The 21,761-nt window shown below is 37.9% G+C and overlaps 1 protein-coding gene across 1 annotated transcript in view; it reads left to right on the top strand.

Moving 5' to 3' along the window:
* The first annotated feature begins 6,139 nt into the window (after positions 1–6,139).
* Positions 6,140–21,761, top strand: part of LOC126827157 (feeding circuit activating peptides) — a 31,680-nt gene continuing 16,058 nt past the window's right edge. The window contains exon 1 of the mRNA XM_050556389.1: positions 6,140–6,286. Coding sequence (XP_050412346.1) covers positions 6,191–6,286 — 96 coding nt within the window. The 5' untranslated portion in view covers positions 6,140–6,190. The remainder of the gene's footprint in view (positions 6,287–21,761) is intronic.

Below are 21,761 nucleotides of genomic sequence, written 5' to 3'. Positions count from 1 at the left end.
GGCCTAAAGAAAGACCTGCAATAGACAGATTTAGCTCTTGCATAATGTATGTTTAAATGTCGTCGGGGTTTTCAATCCATTACAATTCGTAACCATCCGATGTTCTAGAGAGCTAATTATCGGTTTGTCATGTAAATAAATGTCTGAATAACAGTGTTGCCCAACACACGGTCGACTGTGCGTAAAGGAAGCGCATGAACACCCATAGCACACTGCACACTGCACACCCATAGCACACTGGACACTGGAGTATGATGCCTGTCTTTATCATCCTGGTTCGTTCATAAAAAATAGGACGTTAAACCTCATTTCATTTCTGTCTCAACCGGGATAATGAATGAAGACGGGCATACTCTTCATAAAATTACAACTGTCAAGGGTTCTTTTACGTGCACCCAACGAATATACGGGCCTGGGTTTTTCCATCTTCAATAGAAGGCTTGATCTCGCCTTAACTACATACATCTTATCGAGCCCTTCAGGTAATACCCCGCATATTTTAGCACTAATTTCGATTGGGTATAAAAATATGGTTACGATTATCAAGTCTCGCGCTTCTAGCTAAAATGTCTACATGTGACAATCGAGTTGCAAAGTTCAAGGTTCGACCAATGTCAAGGTTGCTGGAAATCATGGTTGATCAACAAAGGCTGTCAACTTGTCTATTTCTTTTTCTATGGAGGCCGCCATATTTGTTTACAGTGTGTTATGTGCCACGACCTCTGATTGGACAATGCTAATTAGTTACGTGTAAACACAACGAGCGCAGAAATTCGGGAATTGTTGAGTATTGAAGCAACGGCTAGATGTTGTAAAACTTGTGGTCGTTGTTTCAGGAACATGGGTATTTTTCCTATGATCTGAACTATTAGACACATTTGACAGCCTGGCCAGTGAACCAGTGCCACTGTGTTCCCATTAACAGTTGGTGCTGCAGTGTCTAAAAACAACTTGTAGTAGAATGAACTCGGCAGATACACTTTTATTATAGATAGAAAATGTTGGATTTTAAAATATTGGATACGTTTACGTAATACAGATAATGTTATTCTTAACTCTTGTTACGAAGATATGGTTTTAAATAATGACAGCTAGATTAGATATATTAAAACAGAATTAGACAGAATAGGTCTTGGATATATATTTCTTTTTAAATAAAGTTAATAATAGCACGTCTCAAATAATAAAAAAATAGATTATACGACATCTTCGCTCAAGAAAATATGGAAAAATAAAATCGTCTGCCAAAGGTTAATTTATCAACATTTAAAGGACAACTTTACGCTACAGAGCTAGTTAAATCTATTTTCCTTAAAACTATTAGCAAATTCTAATTATCCGCGCATAATTTAGATATAAAATAGAACGTTATGAAAGAAAATGTTCACTATATAACCTGAACGATATAGAACACGAATTTTATTTTATTTTAATCAGTCCTTGTTACACTGATCAGCAGTGAATATTCGTTAGGCCGCTACAATCACTGATAAGGATGACATCAATGCGACTTATTGAGCCACAGATATTAACTTTTTTCCTCCGACAAATTAAATTCTAAAACATTTTTTTATGTATTAGAAAAATAAATAATGAAGTTTGACGTATTTGTAGGTAAAAATTATTCCCTATTTAGTGCAAATGGGTATTAAAATGAGTAAAATAATCCATTCTGCCCGAACCAGTAAGGTCTTATGTAAACAATGCACGCGCCATTGGGCCAATGATTGACACCGCGTGATGAGACGTCACGTGTTGAAGGTAGTCATCTTTGACAGAGATATTAGAAGAATTTTGTAATCCTCTGTGGAACACATTGTGTCCTTGTTACAATGAATTGCGACATCAATTCATCAAACCCTACTTGTTACGAAAACGGAATATATTCAAATTAATTTAATTAAGTACGACTACAAAATGAAAACTACATTGTAACAATTAAATCTGTGAAAAAACGTAAAAAAATTCCGGAAACAAAAATTACCATCCGTATTTTTTTTTTTTTGCTGTAATTTACAGAAATTCCTTCAATTAACATAAATTCTATTTTCAAATACAGAAAAAAAAATACTGGTAACTTTTGTTTCCTGAGCGTGTGTGAAATAGCGTGTATTTAACGTCCGCTTCCACTGAGGTGTTATCCGCAACCTTTTTCCGCTAATAAAAGAATATTGAATATCTTATCCGAGAGACGAGCGCAAGGTGTAACAAACCGCTACCCGGCAGTGATTGGACCAGTTAGAGTCTTTCAGATGTAAGTTTGCGGTACTATCATTCTGCAGGTACATGTATATAAACGCTGCTTTAAAGACATACCGGCTTACATTGTCCAATGGGTTATACTATCCGGATTTAAGCGTGCTTGATTACCAGATAATAAATACAACCTATACATATGATACATATTTTTATACATTTATGAAAATACTTATTATCTGATTAACGTATGATGTTGTTGTTCTTAGTGTTTAACGTCCGCTTCCACCAAAGGTGATATCGCAGACAAGTTGTCTTTCTTCATTTTCATTATCTTAGCGCACGAGCAGGGGTCTTTCCTGTGGGAGGAACCTGAGTACCCGGATCGAAACCACAACCGCAAGTCAGAGGTGACCGGCCAGCTAGAGGTCAAAGCGTGACACTCTTGACCACTAGGGCATCGCAACCCCCCTAAAGTATGATGAATAACAATACACTTTATAGATCTTATTAATAATGGAAATTAGATATACATGACATGTAATATATCAAAATTTACAAACTATGATTCTTCATATTATGGTTAATAAATTGAAATGAATACTTTAACATGTTAATCATTAGGAATGATTATATATGTATACGATTACTTATCGTTGCATTTGCAAACAGAAATAATCCGTAAATTCCTGCTCATTCTACCGTCTATTCCGTAAAATAACAGAATTAAGTCCATTATAGAATAGAATGAAATATTTTATCCCTAAATTCACACTTTTAACATAATTCCCCCCCCCCCCGAAAAAAAAGCCACCGATTAACAGGAAAAAATTGTTAAACTACGGAATTCGACCACATAAAAAATGGATATTTTTTTTACAGTGTACGGAACATATCCAAATTTCTCAGTTCTGTGGATAAGAAAAGATCCACTGTATGAAATAATAAATAAATTTAATACAACACCTGATCTAACTAGAATGTAACCCCTCTTTGATTGGACTGTTTCATGGTCATTACTATGGTAATAATCTAGCTTATTTCCCCCATTTTAAGGGTATGTTAGATAATCAGAAAGAAAATCAGACTATGGAAGATTTTATGAAGTAAATATATTTACTGATTCTTTCTATCGTGTTTATATCTTTGTATCGTATTTAGGATATTAATTTAACACAATTTATTTACTTTCCATACATCTGTTGTCTGTTTGTTTTATGTTTCTATTTACTGGCCATGTATACAATAATATTGTGTTTGTGTGTATAATTGTAATGTTTGTATTTACTGGCCATGTATATACTGTTTTTGTATGTATGTAATTATAATGTTTGTGTATATATGTTATCTGAAGACTCGTCCACTCTACACAAACTAGGTCATTTCGGGACTAACATATGGTTCAATTTTATTTCAATAATTCGCTTGCGCGTAGGGAGGAAACCAGAGGACCCCGGAGAAAACCCACGAGTTTGGACAGGCGACCCTACTCCTTGTCACGTATAACCGGGGAATCGAAACCACGCCAGTTGACTCAGTGACAGACCTTATGAAACAACGCGAACACGCTAATCATTCGCCCCCCTCCCCCACACCCCACACCCCCACATGAGTCAGTAGACTTAAAGAAGAGAAGCAGAACGGTAGAACGTTAAACCCCATTTGATTTCATTTCAGACTTAGAGAAATAAAGAATTGAATTGAAAATTAAGGGTCATGCGCCTTTACAATTTAATTTAAATAAACTACATGTAAGTACAAAACATTATATTATATGATAAGTACATCGGGTATATCCCGTCCAAGTCAAGGCATACGGGACGTTGACACCATCCAGTATTAGCTACATTTTAGTTATGTGTCCAAATCACGACCTTGTGAATAATCCATAACAGTTCATGATTTTTCTGTTGTAATATTGGTATTTTTATTTCATGGGGAATATAAGAATGTTTCTACATTTGGTAAACATGTTCATATCATTTTCATATCATTTTCAGTAATCTCACCCCACCCGCACGCAACCATAATAATCCGCCATAAATAATATGTCTTTAATGGTCGTGTGAATAACTCAGTTTTAGTTTGGAATGCCACGAAAACTTCCAAAATACAACCAGAATTGTACTTTGTACTCTAGGCCGTGTTACATATCATGGTCGACACGTCATGCTATACCTTATTTACCTGAGGGAATTGATTTGTGTTATTATCGTCCTTTGTTGTGGAGACATCCAGAAACCATAAATAGTTGATTTTCGTATCCGGGATGTGTTGGAAACAATGGAACCATGGTATGTATTGTTGTAGAGTTCTTTAATGCTATAAAATAAATTCTGATCTAAAACAATTGATGACTAAAGAAAAAAAAAGAAGTCCACTGCATCAGGTGGTATTTCCCACAATCAAATACTTAAAGACACGGAGTTAATCATGTAGCGCGGCACTTTACAGTTTTTATTAAACTTGTAATCAGCTTTTTGTTTCCGTGATTTTTTGCCCATTAATCAAATAGACATAACATCGAAAAACTATTCAGAATAAGGAGATCGTGGCAAGAAGTGGGCCTGTCTTCATATAAAAGAATTCCTAAGACTAAATTGCGATTTATTTGTTTTCACGGTCAAGTGTACAATTCTAACGTGAACAAATTAGGCCCAGACAAGGTTCTTTTCAGCGCCATGTGGACCACTAGGCAGAGCTTTAATTGTGAGTTTGCATGGTCTAACAGGCTCGCCATGGCTGCAATATACGCTTATCTTGGTTCGATTCCAGTCTTGTTTGTGACAATGAGTATGGTAGTTTGCCTGCTCGAATACCCCAGTTTTCGCCTTATTTCTAAACACGTCTGTATACAAACATCTTATATTATTCCTGAAAAAAAAAACGTTGGTTCTCAGTGGGCGATAAAACTTACGTTATCTCCTCTCTCTCCTCTTGTCAACATATATAACATACATTTAAATATTTTCGCAAAAAGTAAAATACATTAGCAAAAATTGAATACATTTACAACAATTAAAATACGTTCACAATAAGTAAATTACATTTACAGTGTGCAACATTCATTTACAATAAATAAAACATTCATTTGTAAAAAATAACATGCATCTGCAACAATACATTCACAGTACAGTTAAAAACATTCACAGCAAAGTAAAATACATTTACAATTAGTAAAATACATTTACAATTAGTAAAATACATTTACAATTAGTAAAATACATTTACAATTAGTAAAATACATTTACAATTAGTAAAATAGATTCACACTCCGTAAATACATTCACAATACGCACAATACATTTACAATACATAAAAAACATTTACCATCAGTAAAATACATTTACAATCAGTATAATACATTCACAATACGTAAAATACATTTACAATACGTAAAATACATTTACAATAAATAAAATACATTTATAATCAGTATAATATTAAGTAAAATACATTTACAACAAGAAAAGTAATAAGTAACATACATTTACTATCAGTAACATTTAATTACAATCAGTAACAACAATTTACATTCCATGTCTGTTATTTGTAATGCCTGGTCTGAGTTATACAGGGAGGGTGACGATTCCTGGTCTGATCGAGGGACGATGTTCAGTGCACTCTATGCTGAGCAACATATAGATAATTTGATTGACAATTATCTCATCCGGACGTCCGGACATGTATCATAAATAATATTTAATAATTTATTCGACAGAATTACTCTTTGAAGTGGTCAACGGCCCTTGATTAAGTCAATAAATTATTTGGAGATTATTCACTTTAAAGTTTGTGGGAAATATGGAGAGCGACTCCCACTGAACGACGAACATAACGGTAACTCCGCCCACTATAATGTTTCTGAATGCGCGTGTAATTCACAGATGGCGACTATATAAAGAGATAACTGGCGTGACATATTGAAACAGGGAACCAACGATTGTTATAAAGATTCGTTAGTCGTCTGGAGAAAGATTTTAAGATTTAAAAAATGTTTCCACAACAGCAACTTCCACTCTGGTTACAGATTTTCATAGCGTGTAATTGTCTCTTCAAATGTGGAAACACCTTAAACCTGGACCCAAAGGTAATTTAAATTTAATTTTTGAAACTTTTTAATTTGCAGACATGAGTGAATGAATGTAGAGTCTGTCTTTATGGACAATTTCTTAATAAAACATATTTAAAACATAGTTTTATTGGAATGAAAATGGGGTTTGAATTGAGTATATGATTTTCATTTCAATTATTAGTCAAATATTTTTTGCAGTTGGCTTCGATATGTTGCTCGTACAGCGGCATTTCCCCCTACCCTTCATCAAATTGTAACTGTCAGGAGATCGTTTACGTGCACGCCATAGTATGTACAATGAACGCTGTATTTCATCTCTTCCGAACGACTGGACGCTGTGCCTGGATCACTACGCTCTCCACCAACACACAGATCGAACTCGGTTAGCTGGCCAGCGCTTTACTCCTGTTTTAGAAAAGGACTAGAATCGAATTTAAAGACTTTAGGAATTTCGAGAAAATTACATAATAATATTAAAATAAATAAATAAAAAAAAAAGTTTATTTATATGTGATAACGTATTAACGTTTCATCGACGCTATACTTCGCTCATTTAGAGACTAAACTACGGTAATTTATATTGCTATGGTTGCGTTTACAGGGAGAAGATTGCGCGGACACCGGCGACCCCGCTTACTTACATCCAATACCAATTTGATACCGGGCGCTCGGGTTTCGGCCCGATCGAACAGTTAACGAAGGATGACAAGCCAGTCTATGTAAAACGTATACAAGACTTCTATAAGTAATTGTCTTATACCATATAGCTCAGGTAATTCGGAGACGTCATTAAACCCACCATGTCCTTCAGAGGGAGCTGCAAAGGTCCCATGTTCGATCCCAGTGTTGGCCGAGACAGCTCATCGGAATTTTCCGGCATGCCCCCCCCCCCTCCCCTTGTCATTAGTGAAGAACGGATGCTCTTGCAAACGACAGAGTATAGTCGTTCGGATTGGACGAAAAACCCGATGTCGTTTGGGTGGGACAGGAAAACGAGATCCCGTGTACAGGTTTGCGTGCACAAAAACAAAAAAGAACGCCTTGAAGTTGGAAGAGAAGACGGCAAAGCCACAGTGCGGCGGGCAAAACTTCCCTCATAGCACATTGTATGGCGCATGCGCGGCATGTGAAGAGGCGCACGATGTTAATATTCGTTTTCTCTTTTAAAAATATATTTTGGGATATGATTATAATTTGTTTCTTTGTCAAAACAAACATGGTTTCCTATCGATATATGACAAACATTGATACTAATACACGACAAATTATTTAAGTCAATTTTTAACATCATAAAAATCTGTTTTCTGTTGAAAATCTGTTTTTTATAACATAAAGCGCTTTAATGTACATAAATTGATAAATGATTGATCCCGAGAGGGGAAGATACCACAACTTTATATTTGAGAAAAATGGTGTTAATCGTGCGTCATTCTTATTAATTACTAGATATGTTTCATATTGATGATCACAAATTGACATCAACAGATTTTGATACAAGACAAAGAGTATAATAATATCTAATTAAATGGGAAATCTGGTCTATATAGTTTGGAGAACTTTGATCTTGTGTACATGGCTCAGTGGTTTAATGAGTGTGATACATGTCTAGCAGGGCAATCAATGACCACAGTTGGACAGGTATCACTGACTCTTTTTGATCCGATAAGTTTGTAAATTACGTGGAGAGAAGCCACAAATTATTTCCACCATAGTATTGTATCCAGGAATGTTGGATTATTCTTGTTGAACGTTTTGGTCAGAATCGAAAAGGAAGGGTTGGATAGACATTTATGACAAGGTTTTGGCGAATATTGAAGGTTAAGAGGCCAATGGATGGCCGAGATAAGAGGGTTGTTATGGTGACAAGTATGGCAGATAGTTATAGTTACATGCTTTGGGGAGGGGGGGGGGGTGTACATTGTCCCACCTCTTTCCATTATATTATTCATTACAAATATCTAAATGGTTTCCAACCTGATTTTATTAATTACCCTTCCAACACGATAATCAATTAATACCATGATTTATTCACATTAATCTTCACTAGTAAGTGATGTATTTAATAAAAATAATTAACAAGATTTTCGTCTGAGGAAAAGACTTGTTGTGGTGTAACGAGAATAAAATTGAAATCTGATGTGGCCCTTCTCAATGTGGGAGGTTGGGTGGTCGAATGGTTAGTATGTGCGCGCTGTATCATAAAGCCTGTCATTGAGTCAACTGGCGTGGTTTCGAATCCCCGGTTGTACGTGACAAGGAGTAGGGTCGCCTGTCCAGCCTAGTGGGTTTTCTCCTGGTCCTCCGGTTTCCTACGACTGCTAAAGACCCCTACGTGCAAGCGAATCATTGAAATAAGATTAAACCATGTGTTAGTCCCGAAATGACCTTATTTGTGTCGAGTGGACGTTAAACCTCATTTCTCTCTCTCTCTCTCTCTCTCTCTCTCTCTATCCCATCCTTTAGTATGCTACTTTAAATTTGTGTAGCTCAGAAGTGTCAATGGTCAACCCCTATACAAGCTTTGGAGCAAGTGGGTGTTGGTTGTCTGCCTTAATTTCGAGGTAGTGTGGTTGTCATTTCGCCACACCAATGATTGTACCCGACAAAGGATCGGATCACCTCCACAGCAACGTTACATGGCCAATCACGACAATCTTACGACGCCAATCATCAGAATCACGACTATATCACATTACTAAAACAAAAACAAAAATAAATATGAGCAAATTGATCTAAATAATGTCAGTTTATTAAATCTTTTTTTTTTTATTTAAAAAAATACATATCTCCTAGTACTGCACCCGCGTATTGTTGTAATACAGATGTATCATATGTTAGGCCCAAAATGATCTGCTTACTGTAGAGTGGACGGTACCCCCACCCCCTCTCTACGGTACCCCCTCCCCACTCCCTCTCTAGACATCTTTAAAACAGTTATAAGAAGTACGCCAGTGATCATAAAAGTTATAGTGAGACAACTTCAATGATGTGTGAATCGACAAATCACAACACGCGAAAATAAAAAATGTATGACCACACTTCCAATCGTGCTGGCTGTTATCGCTACATTTTTATCGTTATTTACGGAAGAGTTTAATTAATGATTCATGATTACCTATCAATAATCGCTGGCCTTTTAGATTTTTATTGTTTGTGTTAGGTTCATAGATTGAAAACTGTACCGTTTATTAAGTGCGAGAACCTTCAACAGCTACCAATTGACAATAATAACCAAGGTAGCTGATATTTTATGTAAAGTTTCAAGAGAACATAATGTATATATTATTCTGCTACAACTGAGTCGCATTCTTATAGATTAAATGCAATCTCACTCACCACTGTCTTAATAAATAAATAATCATCTGAATCGCTTGTAACCAATAATGATTTTGATTCAAGAAAGTTCGTTGTCTATGCTTTAACACCAGCTGTCTTCTTGTGCTTTGTAAAAATGCGTGAAGTACGAGCTGGTAGTTTCGCTTTAGAATCAGAGCATTACGTTGAAAAATCACCAATTTCTTATAAATTTTTTATTTTCTTCTCTCATCCGTGCAATGCAATATTAACTCCAGGGCGTGTTTGGCAACCAGTGAACTTATCGGGAGAGAGAGAGCGAGAGCGAGGGAGAGAAGAGAGAGAGAGAGAGAGAAGAGAGGAAAGTTATGGTGTTTAACGTCCACTCGACACAGACTAGATCATTTCGGGACTAACACATAGTTCAATTTTATTTCAATAATCCGCTTGCGCGTAGAAGTCTTTAGCAGTGGGAGAAAACCGGAGAAACCTTGTCAAGTAAAACCTGCGAAACGAAACCACGCCAGTTGACTCAATGACAGACCTTATGATACAGCGGGCACGTGCTAACCATTTGCCCCCCCCCCTCTCAACCCCCAACCCCTTATCTGGAAAGAAAATAACATACATAAATTTAAAATTGTTTCTATCAAACACGGCCTAACCCAGATCATTAGATCGTGAGAGAATATGCCGTAAATCGTAACAAAGGCCATTAAAGGACAATGTTGGTGTCAGTCATTATTACATATGTGATAGAACTGGTTATTAAACAAGTTCTAAATTTGAATTTAACCCAGAGATCATTGCTACGGTAGATGTGTAGCGAACATTTGAAACAACCGGAAGTAATTGAAGTAACGAGCAATAATAGAAAAACGGTCGAATAATGACTGACACCAATATTGTCCTTTAAGGATACCTATTCATAAATTAGTTAGTGACCAGACGTATTTACTTTCTATTCTGTTTTAAAATTATGGCGGTTTTTAGCTCGCGGATCCTTCAGTGGACACAATTTTTATTAGATTTTAAAAACCGTTTAAATATATCAACGTTCCCCCATAATGAAGGTTGAGTTCGAAGTTTGGGAAAATTGAAACGAAACTGCCTGACAAAATGACAACGGCTAGTTTGTCACGAATCAATCTGATTACAACACAGATCCTATTTCGTTTCGTTTTTATAGTTCAAAATTTCGTTTTATTTGTCTTTACTACACTAGGAACTGGAAGATTTGTTATATTACCGGCGTTTTGGTTGAAGTGAGGGATTAGCCAATGAAACGGTCAAAAGCCTCTCGTATGACCTCTGACCCGACTTATGGCTACAACGGGTCAGATCTTCATGTAGTGTATGCCATTGAAAGTATAAAAAAACGAAACGAAATATAGATCTGTATTGTAATCAGATTGGTCAAGAACCGCTTGTGGCAACTCCTATTATCATCCCTAGCATGACAATCTGTTGATGTTTGAATGGCTCCTATTATCATCCCTAGCATGGCAATCTGTTGATGTTTGAATGGCTCCTATTATCATCCCTAGCATGGCAATCTGTTGATGTTTGAATGGCTCCTATTATCGTCCCTAGCATGACAATCTGTTGATGTTTGAATGGTTGAGGAGCGGCAACAACAACTTGTTCTTATTTCATAGAAAACGACCCAACCCCATTGAAGATAAATCATGGTCAATGTTTTAACTGTTTTAATTGGCAGTCAACTACAATCGTGGGAGGATTGCTGTCTATTCTAGATCACATCCGTTCAGATTCCGTCGGTTATTCAATCTAAAGAGTAGCACCCTTTTGTGTACAGTTATTGCACAACAACATTGAAAATCGAATTAATCTCTGCAGCGATTGTAAGTATTATTAACAGTTTTCTTAGTTTTACAACTTGTTGCCAAGATACTGCAAAAACATCAACTCTTTTCCCCTCAAATGGAGTCTGTTTTATGTATACTTAACCGTACATTATTTGCCACAGTTCTAGAATTAAAATTTAATTATTTTTTAAAACGTTAAGTTGTAATAACAGCCCATGAGGCTTTCTAATGTTGTAAAATAACACTGGTATTGAGTCAACTAATCCCAACATTCTATCTCTGATTTCTTCGTAGAACGGAAATTTTAATCTATGGAGCTTTGAACACTTAATCCGACCTTGTCTGACCCTAGATTTATGTTTAATGTTCACACGCTATCGTCTGCCATCAGTGGTGTAATAACCAGTTCTGTAATGTAAGATTTCAGTTTTGTGGAAATTAAATCTCCCGCCCTTGGCACGGCATGTCATTGAGACAACTGTGTTAATACTAGTTATGATATGTAGCCAATTAGCTGGCTGTCATTCGAGACGGTGAAACTGGTATCGTGAATTTATAAGAAGCCTCCACGATGGCCCTGTGAGAGTTATATCTGCTATATCACTTCGGTGGAAGCGGACGTTAAATAAAGCTATTTCACATATGGTCCTGTGATTATGGCGTCTGATGTTGCAGGATCGAGGGGCAGGCAAGTAACCACATTGTCAAGAAGTTGCCATTTGTCTATAGTAACGATTATCGCGTCTAGTAGTTCGGGTGGGGCGTAGAAGAAACCTTGACAGTTGGAATTCGAAGTAAGGAGTAGGGTCGCCTGTCCAACCTCGTGGGTTTTCTCTGGGTACTCCGGTTTCCTTCCAACTGCTAAAGATCAGTACGCGCACGCGAAATATTGAAATAAAATTGAACCATATGTTGGTCCCGAAATGACCCTTTTTTCTCTCTCTATCCCACATAGCAGAAAAGTGTGACGTTAACCTGTCTAGAATTTGTATTTCTTTTGGTAGATTGATTTGTAAGGGAACATCATAAACACTAAACTAAACCATCGAATAAAACGCGTCCTCCTTCAAATATCTCTTGTCGAATGAGAAACCTTTTCCTTATCCAGGCCATCCAAGGTATTTTTAATAATGGATACATAGATTCGATATCTTGAATACAATTTAAGATTTGAATGAAATTCGCACGCCCACGGGGATGGGAGATGCAAATATCTTTTTTTCTGGCCATTCATACTCTGTGCGTGACTAGACTGTTAACACGAATGACAATTTATAAGGACGCTTTTGTCAGTCATATCATCTTCGATGGAAGCAAACCTTCACCCCTGACAGAAAGTCTGGTGTAAGTTTGACATTTTGCGGATCTATTTTTTTTATTTTTAATTATTACAGAAAAGGATTGACAGACTGTTTTCTTCCAAGAATATCGTCGGCAACCTTTTCACGTTAATGATAATTAATAGGTGATGGAGGTCAAAGGTCGGGGATTATTTAATTACTTTTATCTGCCAGTAATTAATCTGTCAATAAACTGTGATATATGGCACGTGCACAATAAACATAATCATTGTAATAGATAATGTAATAATACAATCATTACTCATCCTTCATCATGTATGTCTTTAACTTCTCCTATATCTTACTTGATCGCCAGTTACAAACTATTCACTTCACTCGACGATGGTAGAAATTAATGAACTTCTTCTTTATCACCCTGGGGCCACAGTGACTCGGTGAGTGGTTTTATACATGTGATGAATTACTAAAAAAATATCATCAACACTTGGAATCGCTTGTGCTAGGTTCCCATTATTAGGATCCGTGCTGCGATTGAAATCGTGGTTTTAATCGTGGAGTAATCGTGATCCTGTCAGGTCCGAACGTATCTGCACTTACCAGATCGTGGACTCGATAGGGGCAGTGGGAACTCAGCATTACAGACAATGTACTTATTCGTGTGGGTCTTTAGCAGTGAGAGGAAACCAGGGGACCAAGAGAAATCTCACGAGGTTGGACAGACGACCCTGCTCCTTGTCACGTACAACCGGGGAATCGAAACAACGCCAGTTGACTCAATGACAGACTTTATACAACCCCCAGGTAGCCCAATGAGTACGATGTTAGTTTACTAACCAGATAGTCCCAGGTAACTCAGTATGGTGTTAGATTATTAACCATGTAGTTCAAGGTAGCCCAGTGGGCTAGATAAATGTGTGCGCTACCTCAGTGTTAGCCAGAAAGTTTCCCGGGAATTGCCGGCGCGGTTTCGTCATGCCAGTGGTGCAGGAAGGCGGGTCTAGTCGTTCGGATGTGACAAACGAAAGAGGTCCTATGTATCCGTTGGCGTACATGTAAAAAAACGTCATCAGCTGGAACCCAGGAAAGTGTAGGCGCGAAATACCCCCTCATAGTAGACTCCATGACGTATAGCCGTTGCTGCACAACGTTAAACCCCATTTCATTTCATATTCATTTGCTATCAGTTGGTAAGACGCTGGCTCGCTAGCCTGGAGATCGCCGAGAAAGTTCATCCAGATTTTATGGCTTGGTTCCCCCTTGTCAGTTAATCAGGACGGAGGGCCCGACAAGGACAGCTGTCTAGTCGTTCGGATTGGACGATAAACCGATGTCCCGTGTACACATTGGCGTGCACGTAAAAGATTCCTTGACAGTTGGAATGAGCAAAATTTCTCTTATAGCACACTGTATGGCGTATGCCCGTCTTCATTAGCCCAGTTCGGAGCAGAAGGGTCGAACGTTAAACCCAATTTCATTTCACATTCATTTGCTGTCAGTTGTAATCGATCGCCTAATGGGCGCCTGATTGATGAATGTAACGACCTGTTGATGTAGGAAATCTTTGAACTTCAAATCAATGTTGATTCAACTGCATCTATTGAAACCTCTAAAGTTGAAATTTTAACTGAATTGCAAACCAAACATTGTTAAATTTCTAGCCCAACAACCCACACGAGCGACAAATCAACAATTATAATTGGTGTCCCAATACGTCTTTGGTGCACACAGAAAAACAAATTTACTGAAAATAAAACACGGAAGCCCTTTAAAACTAACTAACTACATAAATAGAACGGTGAAAGAAAATTGTCAATCTTGGTTTTTAGTTGTTCGCCTTGCATTTGTTCCCAACTGTATTGTTCCTCATCCATCTTTATGACCCTAATTTCTGTCTTAGTTGTAGATTCTCTCCGATCGACAATAAACCTGGCAATAAATGGGACAAAAAACCTATGTGATTTATTTTATGTTTTATGTGGGATACAATTTTCTGAGTTGTTTTTTTTTTAGTCTCTATGTGAATCATGTTTAAGTGCCACACTAATACGGCTGAATAAAAGAAACAAGTTTTTTGTAAATCTGATGAGTATATAGCATGGAAACAAGTAGCTTTAATATGTGTAGATTGAACAAAACAAAACGGATGGGATTCAATGTCGCGTCAACATGAATTTTACTGTTTGGGGTGGGCGGGGCGGGGGCCTAATGAGTGCACTTTAGATTATAAGGTCTGCCATTGAGTCAATTTGGGTGGTGCGACGTGTACATGACAAAGAGTAGGGAAGCCTGCCTAACGTCGTGGGTACTTTCATATCTCTCTCTCTCCCTCTCTCTCTTTCTCTCTCGTGCCTGACGCTCCTCGCCCTGTCCCAATGCGACAAAAAAGCGGAAATGAAATGAAATGAAATGAAATTGGGTTTAGCGTCCTACTTTTATGCATCAAGTATGCTAACCAAGACTGACATACATCGTAATATGTGCTTTGAAGGAAACTGGGTCCGGAAAACGGCGTTTCTGCTTAATGGAATTCCAACTGTCAACGTTTTTTTCTATACACTTGCTCGTCGATGTGTACGCGGGGCCTCGATCTTTCGTCCATTAAACCGACTAAACACCGCAATTGAACCCGACAGCTCCCGAGTAAGCTCCGTATTCACTGAGTCACCACGGATCCGTAAAGAATAGAGTTGCCCACCTATTGATTTTTTTTTGTGTTACTCCGGGCATACTTCATTTCTTGTCATTAATTTGATATTTAGTTTTTGGACGCTGCACGGTTTTCTGGAATTCGTCAATTAGATTTTTTTTTCACATTTTATTTTCTTCTTTGGTTATTGTCGAAGCGTTTGCTTTTTATTTGGATAGGAAACTACGGTTATTCAGCATTGAGGTGACGTAGTTCTGAATTTAACCAAACATTTTAAAAAATGTTGCAGGCCATGATCCAAATGACCAATAATTGCTAACAAGTCATGATGTTAACAAAAGCTAGATTGACTCATCTGATCCTGTTAAAGATAGCGGTCGTGTTGTATACAATAGTTGTAACATTTCAGATTCGACGAGCAGGAACAATCACCGGTGCAGTTTAAATGAACGCGCGTGAAACGTGTATTGTTATTTGGCATATGGATTACTGTGTTACCAGGGAGGGAGTAGTGTTGCTTTTATTTCCTGAGGTCATTCAATTTGTGTCATGGCAATATTTTAAAAAAGGGAAGAACAATCCGCCCACCTCCACTCTAAAATAAAAAGGAAAAATAAACCTAAAAAAACCCCTCAAACAAAAGACAAACAAAACGATAATTCTTGAGTGACATTTAAAGGGCAAATGCTGGTGTCCACCAATGTAACACACTGGTATATAATGGAACGAACTGGTTAAACACATTCAAAATATATTTTTACATAGAGCTATTTGTCACGGTTGATCAGTCACAAAGGCTTGAAGAAACGGGAAAGTTCCTTGAGAATTCCCAACATGGCACCCGCATGTCCGTGGTCTAGAATGGAGCGTCTGGCAAAGACAATGTATCTAGATATTGAGTTTGGCAGGAACACCCAGTTCCACTCGTATATTCGTTGACCTGTACGTAAAATAACCCGAGACAGTTACGTTACTATGTGGGCAATAATTGCTCCCATAGCACACTGCATCGGGTATATCCGTCATCATTTGTACAATTGGTGCAGAGAAGTGCATAATACTCCATTATATTTAATTTATACGTAAACCATGTAAATTCATTTACATTACTATATCTTAGCTATATAACGTTGAATTCTGTTATACCGGTATCTAATTAAATTCCTCTATTATCCTGAAACACTGTACGGAACATGACAGATTGACAATTAAGAAGATCGTGTGTGCGCCAAAGTGGATTGTTATCCCTACGTCTTTTGATTTTGATATATTAGTCGGTTGTTTATCCCCAGTCCCTAAACGATCTATTGAAATACTGCACAGAAATAATGTCGCCGAGATAATGTCTTGACTGTTTCTATTGAAGTGACGAGTATCTGATTTTGACAGGACTTGATGGACTTGTTGAAAAGGTTGAAGAACAAATGATTCAGTGATAGTTTGTGTATATTTCTTTCAATTATTATACTGGGTTGTCTATTACCTCAGTCGGATTAAATGAAACGGTGTTTAACCTCCTGGCAAGGGACAGTGTATAGTCGTTCGGATGGGACGTAAAAAACGAGATCCCGTGTACACATTGGCGTGCACGCGGGTGATCCATTGGCAGGTGGAATTCGATATAAGAGTAGGCCATAGCGCCGCTGTCCGGGCAAAATTGCCCTCATAGCACACTATATGGCGTTTGCCCATCTTCATTCACCCATTCGGAGCCGACGAATAAGACGTTAAACCCCATTTCATTTCATTTAATGTCTGGTTAACCTCCAACGTATCTGCATCGATCCTACACCACTAACAAGGAGTAACTATACTGGAAATTCCCGAAACACGTTCTCGACCAACAGAGAGATTGACGTCCTGGATAAATCCTCTGATTGAAGCGCAGAGATTTATATGAGAATATGTGGTAGTTGAGCAAGAGGACACTAGCCTCTCGACCTGAATCTCACTGGATGAAATCCCAGCGTGTATTCGTCAAAGAAACAGTGGTTCATCTGTGTTCACAGCACTTAACAAAAGAGGCAATATGATTAAAATACACATCTATATTTCTTTTCGTTTTTTTTATACTTTCGATGGTCTACACGACACGACGACCTAATCAGTTGTAGTGCAAGGTCGCGTCAGAGTCATATGAGGGGCTTTTAACCCTATGACGCCAGACATTTAATTAAAGAATCAGCCTTGATGTTTCTAGTAGATTACCCACTATTCCGTGCACCTCACGCCAAAAAGTCGCCGTAACAGACCGTTTTATTGGCTAATCCCTCACATTATCCAGAATGCGGGTTATATAACAACTCTTCCAGATCCTAGTGTAATAAAGACAAGTGTTTTAATCAGATGGAAGTGGAATGGGTGGACACGATGCTGTCCAGCCAACACATCCCCCTCATCCCCATCTTCACTTTACGCGTCTAATCATAGTCAATACAAAGTGGGGATCACGGTGGCTAAGTGGGTAAGACGCTGGCTCGCTAGCCTGGAGGTCGGGTGTTCGATCCCTGCATTGGCCGAGAAAGTTCAACCAGATTTTCCGGCGTGGTTCCCCCTTGTCAGTGATGCAGGACGGATTTCCTGACAAGGATAGCTGTCTAGACATGTTCGGATGGGACGAAAAACCGAGGTCCTGTGTACGTTCACGTAAAAGATCCCTTGGCAGATGGAAATCGATATAAGAGTAGGCCGCTGGGCAAAATTTCCCTCATAGCACACTGTATGGCGTATGTCCGTCTTCATTAGCCCAGTTCGGAGCAAAACAGTAGGACGTTAAACCCCATTTCATTTCATTTCATTTCAAAACAAAGTATAAAAACAAACATGACGGTTTAAAAATCTGAAACCATCCACCTTTCTCTCGTAATATTTGTCCGACGTCATACATGTACATGTTTTTGACGTTTAGTTGGACATAGTTTGTTGGGGTAACCAGAACGTCATCACAAACTACAATCTGTTCTTCTTTGGTTTTGGGTATAACTGTGGATCAGTGATGAAGCTGATGGCGCACCAACCAGAAGATTCCGGGATCGATACTGGTGGTGATCATGATAGTCCCCTGAGATTTTCCAGAGTGCTTTCCCCTTCTTAGTGGAGCAGATCGTAGGGTCTAGCAAAAACGGGAGAGAGAGCGAGAGAGAGAGATAGTTTAACGTATACTCGACACAAACTAGGTCATTTTATGACTAATACATGGTGTGACACTATTGGTCTTTATATCAGGTTCGGATGACAAGACTAGTTTAACATCTTATAATATCTTTTATTCTCTGCTTCTTTTAACATATTATATACAAAACTTAAAGACTCCGTAACTAGCTTGTGTTGAGAGAGTCATGTCCTAGCTCGGCTAGGCACGAGTGGCCTGCGTGGCCTGTCCTGGCCGGACCTGTCTCTCGATTCAATTCTTATCTGGGCTTATAAACCCTTCCAGACAAAGGGATCTTATTAGACATCTGGTCAATGTATCATATCAGGTTTAACATTTAGTACAGTTTGCTTATCATCAAGGAAAGTTTAAATAAGACACGCCAACAAGTTAAAGTTAAGATTACATAATAACATAAGACCTCTAGGGGTGTCGATAGTAGACAGGTTTAAAATCACTTTCGCGTGTCAAGATGATAGGAAGCGTCTATAACATCTGTTATTATGTAACAATGGTTCAATTTTATTTCAATATTTCCGGCAGGAAACCGGAGAACCCGGGGAAAACCCACGAGGTTGGACAGGCGACCCTACTCCTTGTCACGTACAGCCGGGGAATCGAAACCCCGCCAGTTGATTCAATGACAGACCTTATGATACAGCACGCGCGTGCTAACCATTCGGCCATCCAACCCCCGACTAGCAAGAACAGAGTTTAATCGTTCGGATGCACATATTTAGAGAATTTCAAGAGGAGTAGGCGTTCCTGGTAAAATTTTCTCTCAGCACAATACATGGCATATTTACATCTTCATTAGCTCTGTTGGTTTAGATATCATTATATGTTATTTATTAACCAGTGCTGACTAAAGAAAATGTTTCATGTCAGAAAGAATTAGCACAAGGTTGAGGTATATAAATGTTTATATTTTCAACAATCACCAATTGAACTAATAAGCGACCATCCATTAGACTTATTATTAATTATTTATTTCTTACTGGATTATAAATGATACTATTTAACTAAAAAAAACCGAGATTCATATTTTAAACCCACTTATTGGATGATTTATGAACTGCGTATACCGATCTATCAAAGATATTTTTGAAAAAATAAAATGAAATTTAATGTCTTACGTTTCTGCGTCACTGCTAAGGTATTGTGCTATTAGGGAAATTTTGCCCGGACAGCAAAACGGTACGATCTACTGTTATTTTGAATTTAAACTGTCATAGTTTTTTTTTCACGTGCATACCAACGTGTTTGTCTCATCCAAACGATTAGGTTTCTTCCCACCGCTAAAGACCCCTACGCGCAAAGGAATTATTGAAATAAAATTGAACAATATGTTAGTCCCGAACTGACCTAGTTTGTTTCAAATGGACGTTAACCCCCCCTCTCTCTCTCTCTGTCTCTCTCTGTCTCTCTCATCCAAACGGTTAGATGCTTCGTCTTGTAGTACCGACAAAGGGAAACCACTCTGGGAAAGCTTTCTCGGCTAATGATTTCTAGACTAATTGTTGATCTTTCATCTATTTATTCTGTAAATTCAGTAGGGCCCGAGTCTTTAATTTGTTCTCAGTGTCATCTCAAAGTTTTGGGTAATAGGCTATTTTACTGACATTTCGAGACTGATAAAGTAATTTGTCTTGATATATGATAGGTACCACAGCGGAATCCCAGGGAATTTTTGCAGGAGGGGGTTTGCCAGGTTCCTGAGAAATGTATCTCCCCCCCCCCTCCCACGTGGTCTCGATCATCATTTTGGCGTATATACATACACATTTTATTATGAATTAATACAATGACATTGTGATGCAATTTCATGGATGCAAAGCATTATAAATTGTAGCCCAAAATGGAAATTTTTTGGATTCTGATTGGTCGAAAAGTGGCGTCGAATGAGTATAACAGTCCTCTAAATTTCCTGGGCGACTCACTGCGAATGAATATTTTCTGGGTGCTAGACTCTGTTTGCAGTGGCCAAAAATTCTACACCTCAAAACTTTATTCTAGGAAATCTTCATGAATTTGTTCTTGTATATCATCAACAATGAAATTCAACCATTGCCTTATTGAAACACACACCTGAAACACACAAAACAAAGTTAGGGAGTGTATTTGAAAGTTAATAAGTAAATTTAATTTCAAGGCTGGTCTGACAATAATGGTTGCTATGGTCATTCTATCAGTCTATCATAATTAGACTGGTCAAAATCGAAGATTTTCAACAAGTGAATAAAAATACTACAATTTATTGAACTCCGTATGGACCGTAATATATTTTTGATAATATACAAGTCAGGCTGATACTGATATGAATAGGACAGAGACTAATTTTCATACAGATGCACAGGCCAGGGTTTTTTGCGAAGAAAAAACATCACATTCATTCACAGCGTCGAAATGACAACGTAAACAAGCATAGCAACCACATGCGTACAGTACACAGCATATATCTACACGGTCACACGAGTATATGGACATTTATCAAACATGATATGCAATTTATTTCGAACCTAGTCACCGCTTGAGTTTAAAATCATTTAAAAAGTACATAAAATACACTTACGATTTCTGTTTCATTCTTTGAAATTATCGCAGAGTGACCTCCCTTTCCAAATAGACACAATTAACCAGTCGCTGTGTGAACCAAATAGAATGGAAATGAGTGTTTATCTTATTACGTCGCGGATATTTTCATTACGTCAAAATTGTTTTCCTTGGTATTTACGTCATTAAAACCAAAAAACGACCGTCAACTATCGCGAAAGAAAGAATTCCTAGAAAAATGTTAAATATTTTGGGCTACAATTTCGATAAACACCTCCTGTTTAGAATTTATCGGACTGTTATTGTCCATTTGATACCGCTTAAATTTTTCATTAGAGGCGCTCGATCGCTACGCGATCTCGGCCTCTAATGATTTAAGCGGTATCAAATGGACAATAACAGTCCTCTAAATTCTAAACAGTCGGTGTTTATCTCCTAATTGTGATATCACATAATGTCTATATCCTTATCTCGTGCTTTGAGTGCCCATCCTGTCCCACATCTGACGATAAAGGATAAAGCACACGACCGAGAAACTTTTTTCACATATAGTGTTGATTGACAATTTTCTTTATGTAGCTGCGCGGGGGGGGGGGGGGGTCGACCCCCCCCCCCTCTCTGTATCCGCCCCTGAATCCGTGGATCAATGTCCAATGCAAGGGACGTGACGAGTATTACTATTTCCAAAATGGAATGGAACTGAACTTAACGCCTC

This window comes from Patella vulgata, chromosome 7, assembly GCF_932274485.2.
Source record: "Patella vulgata chromosome 7, xgPatVulg1.2, whole genome shotgun sequence".
NCBI lineage: Eukaryota > Metazoa > Mollusca > Gastropoda > Patellidae > Patella > Patella vulgata.
This window is presented reverse-complemented; position numbering and strand designations above follow the sequence as displayed.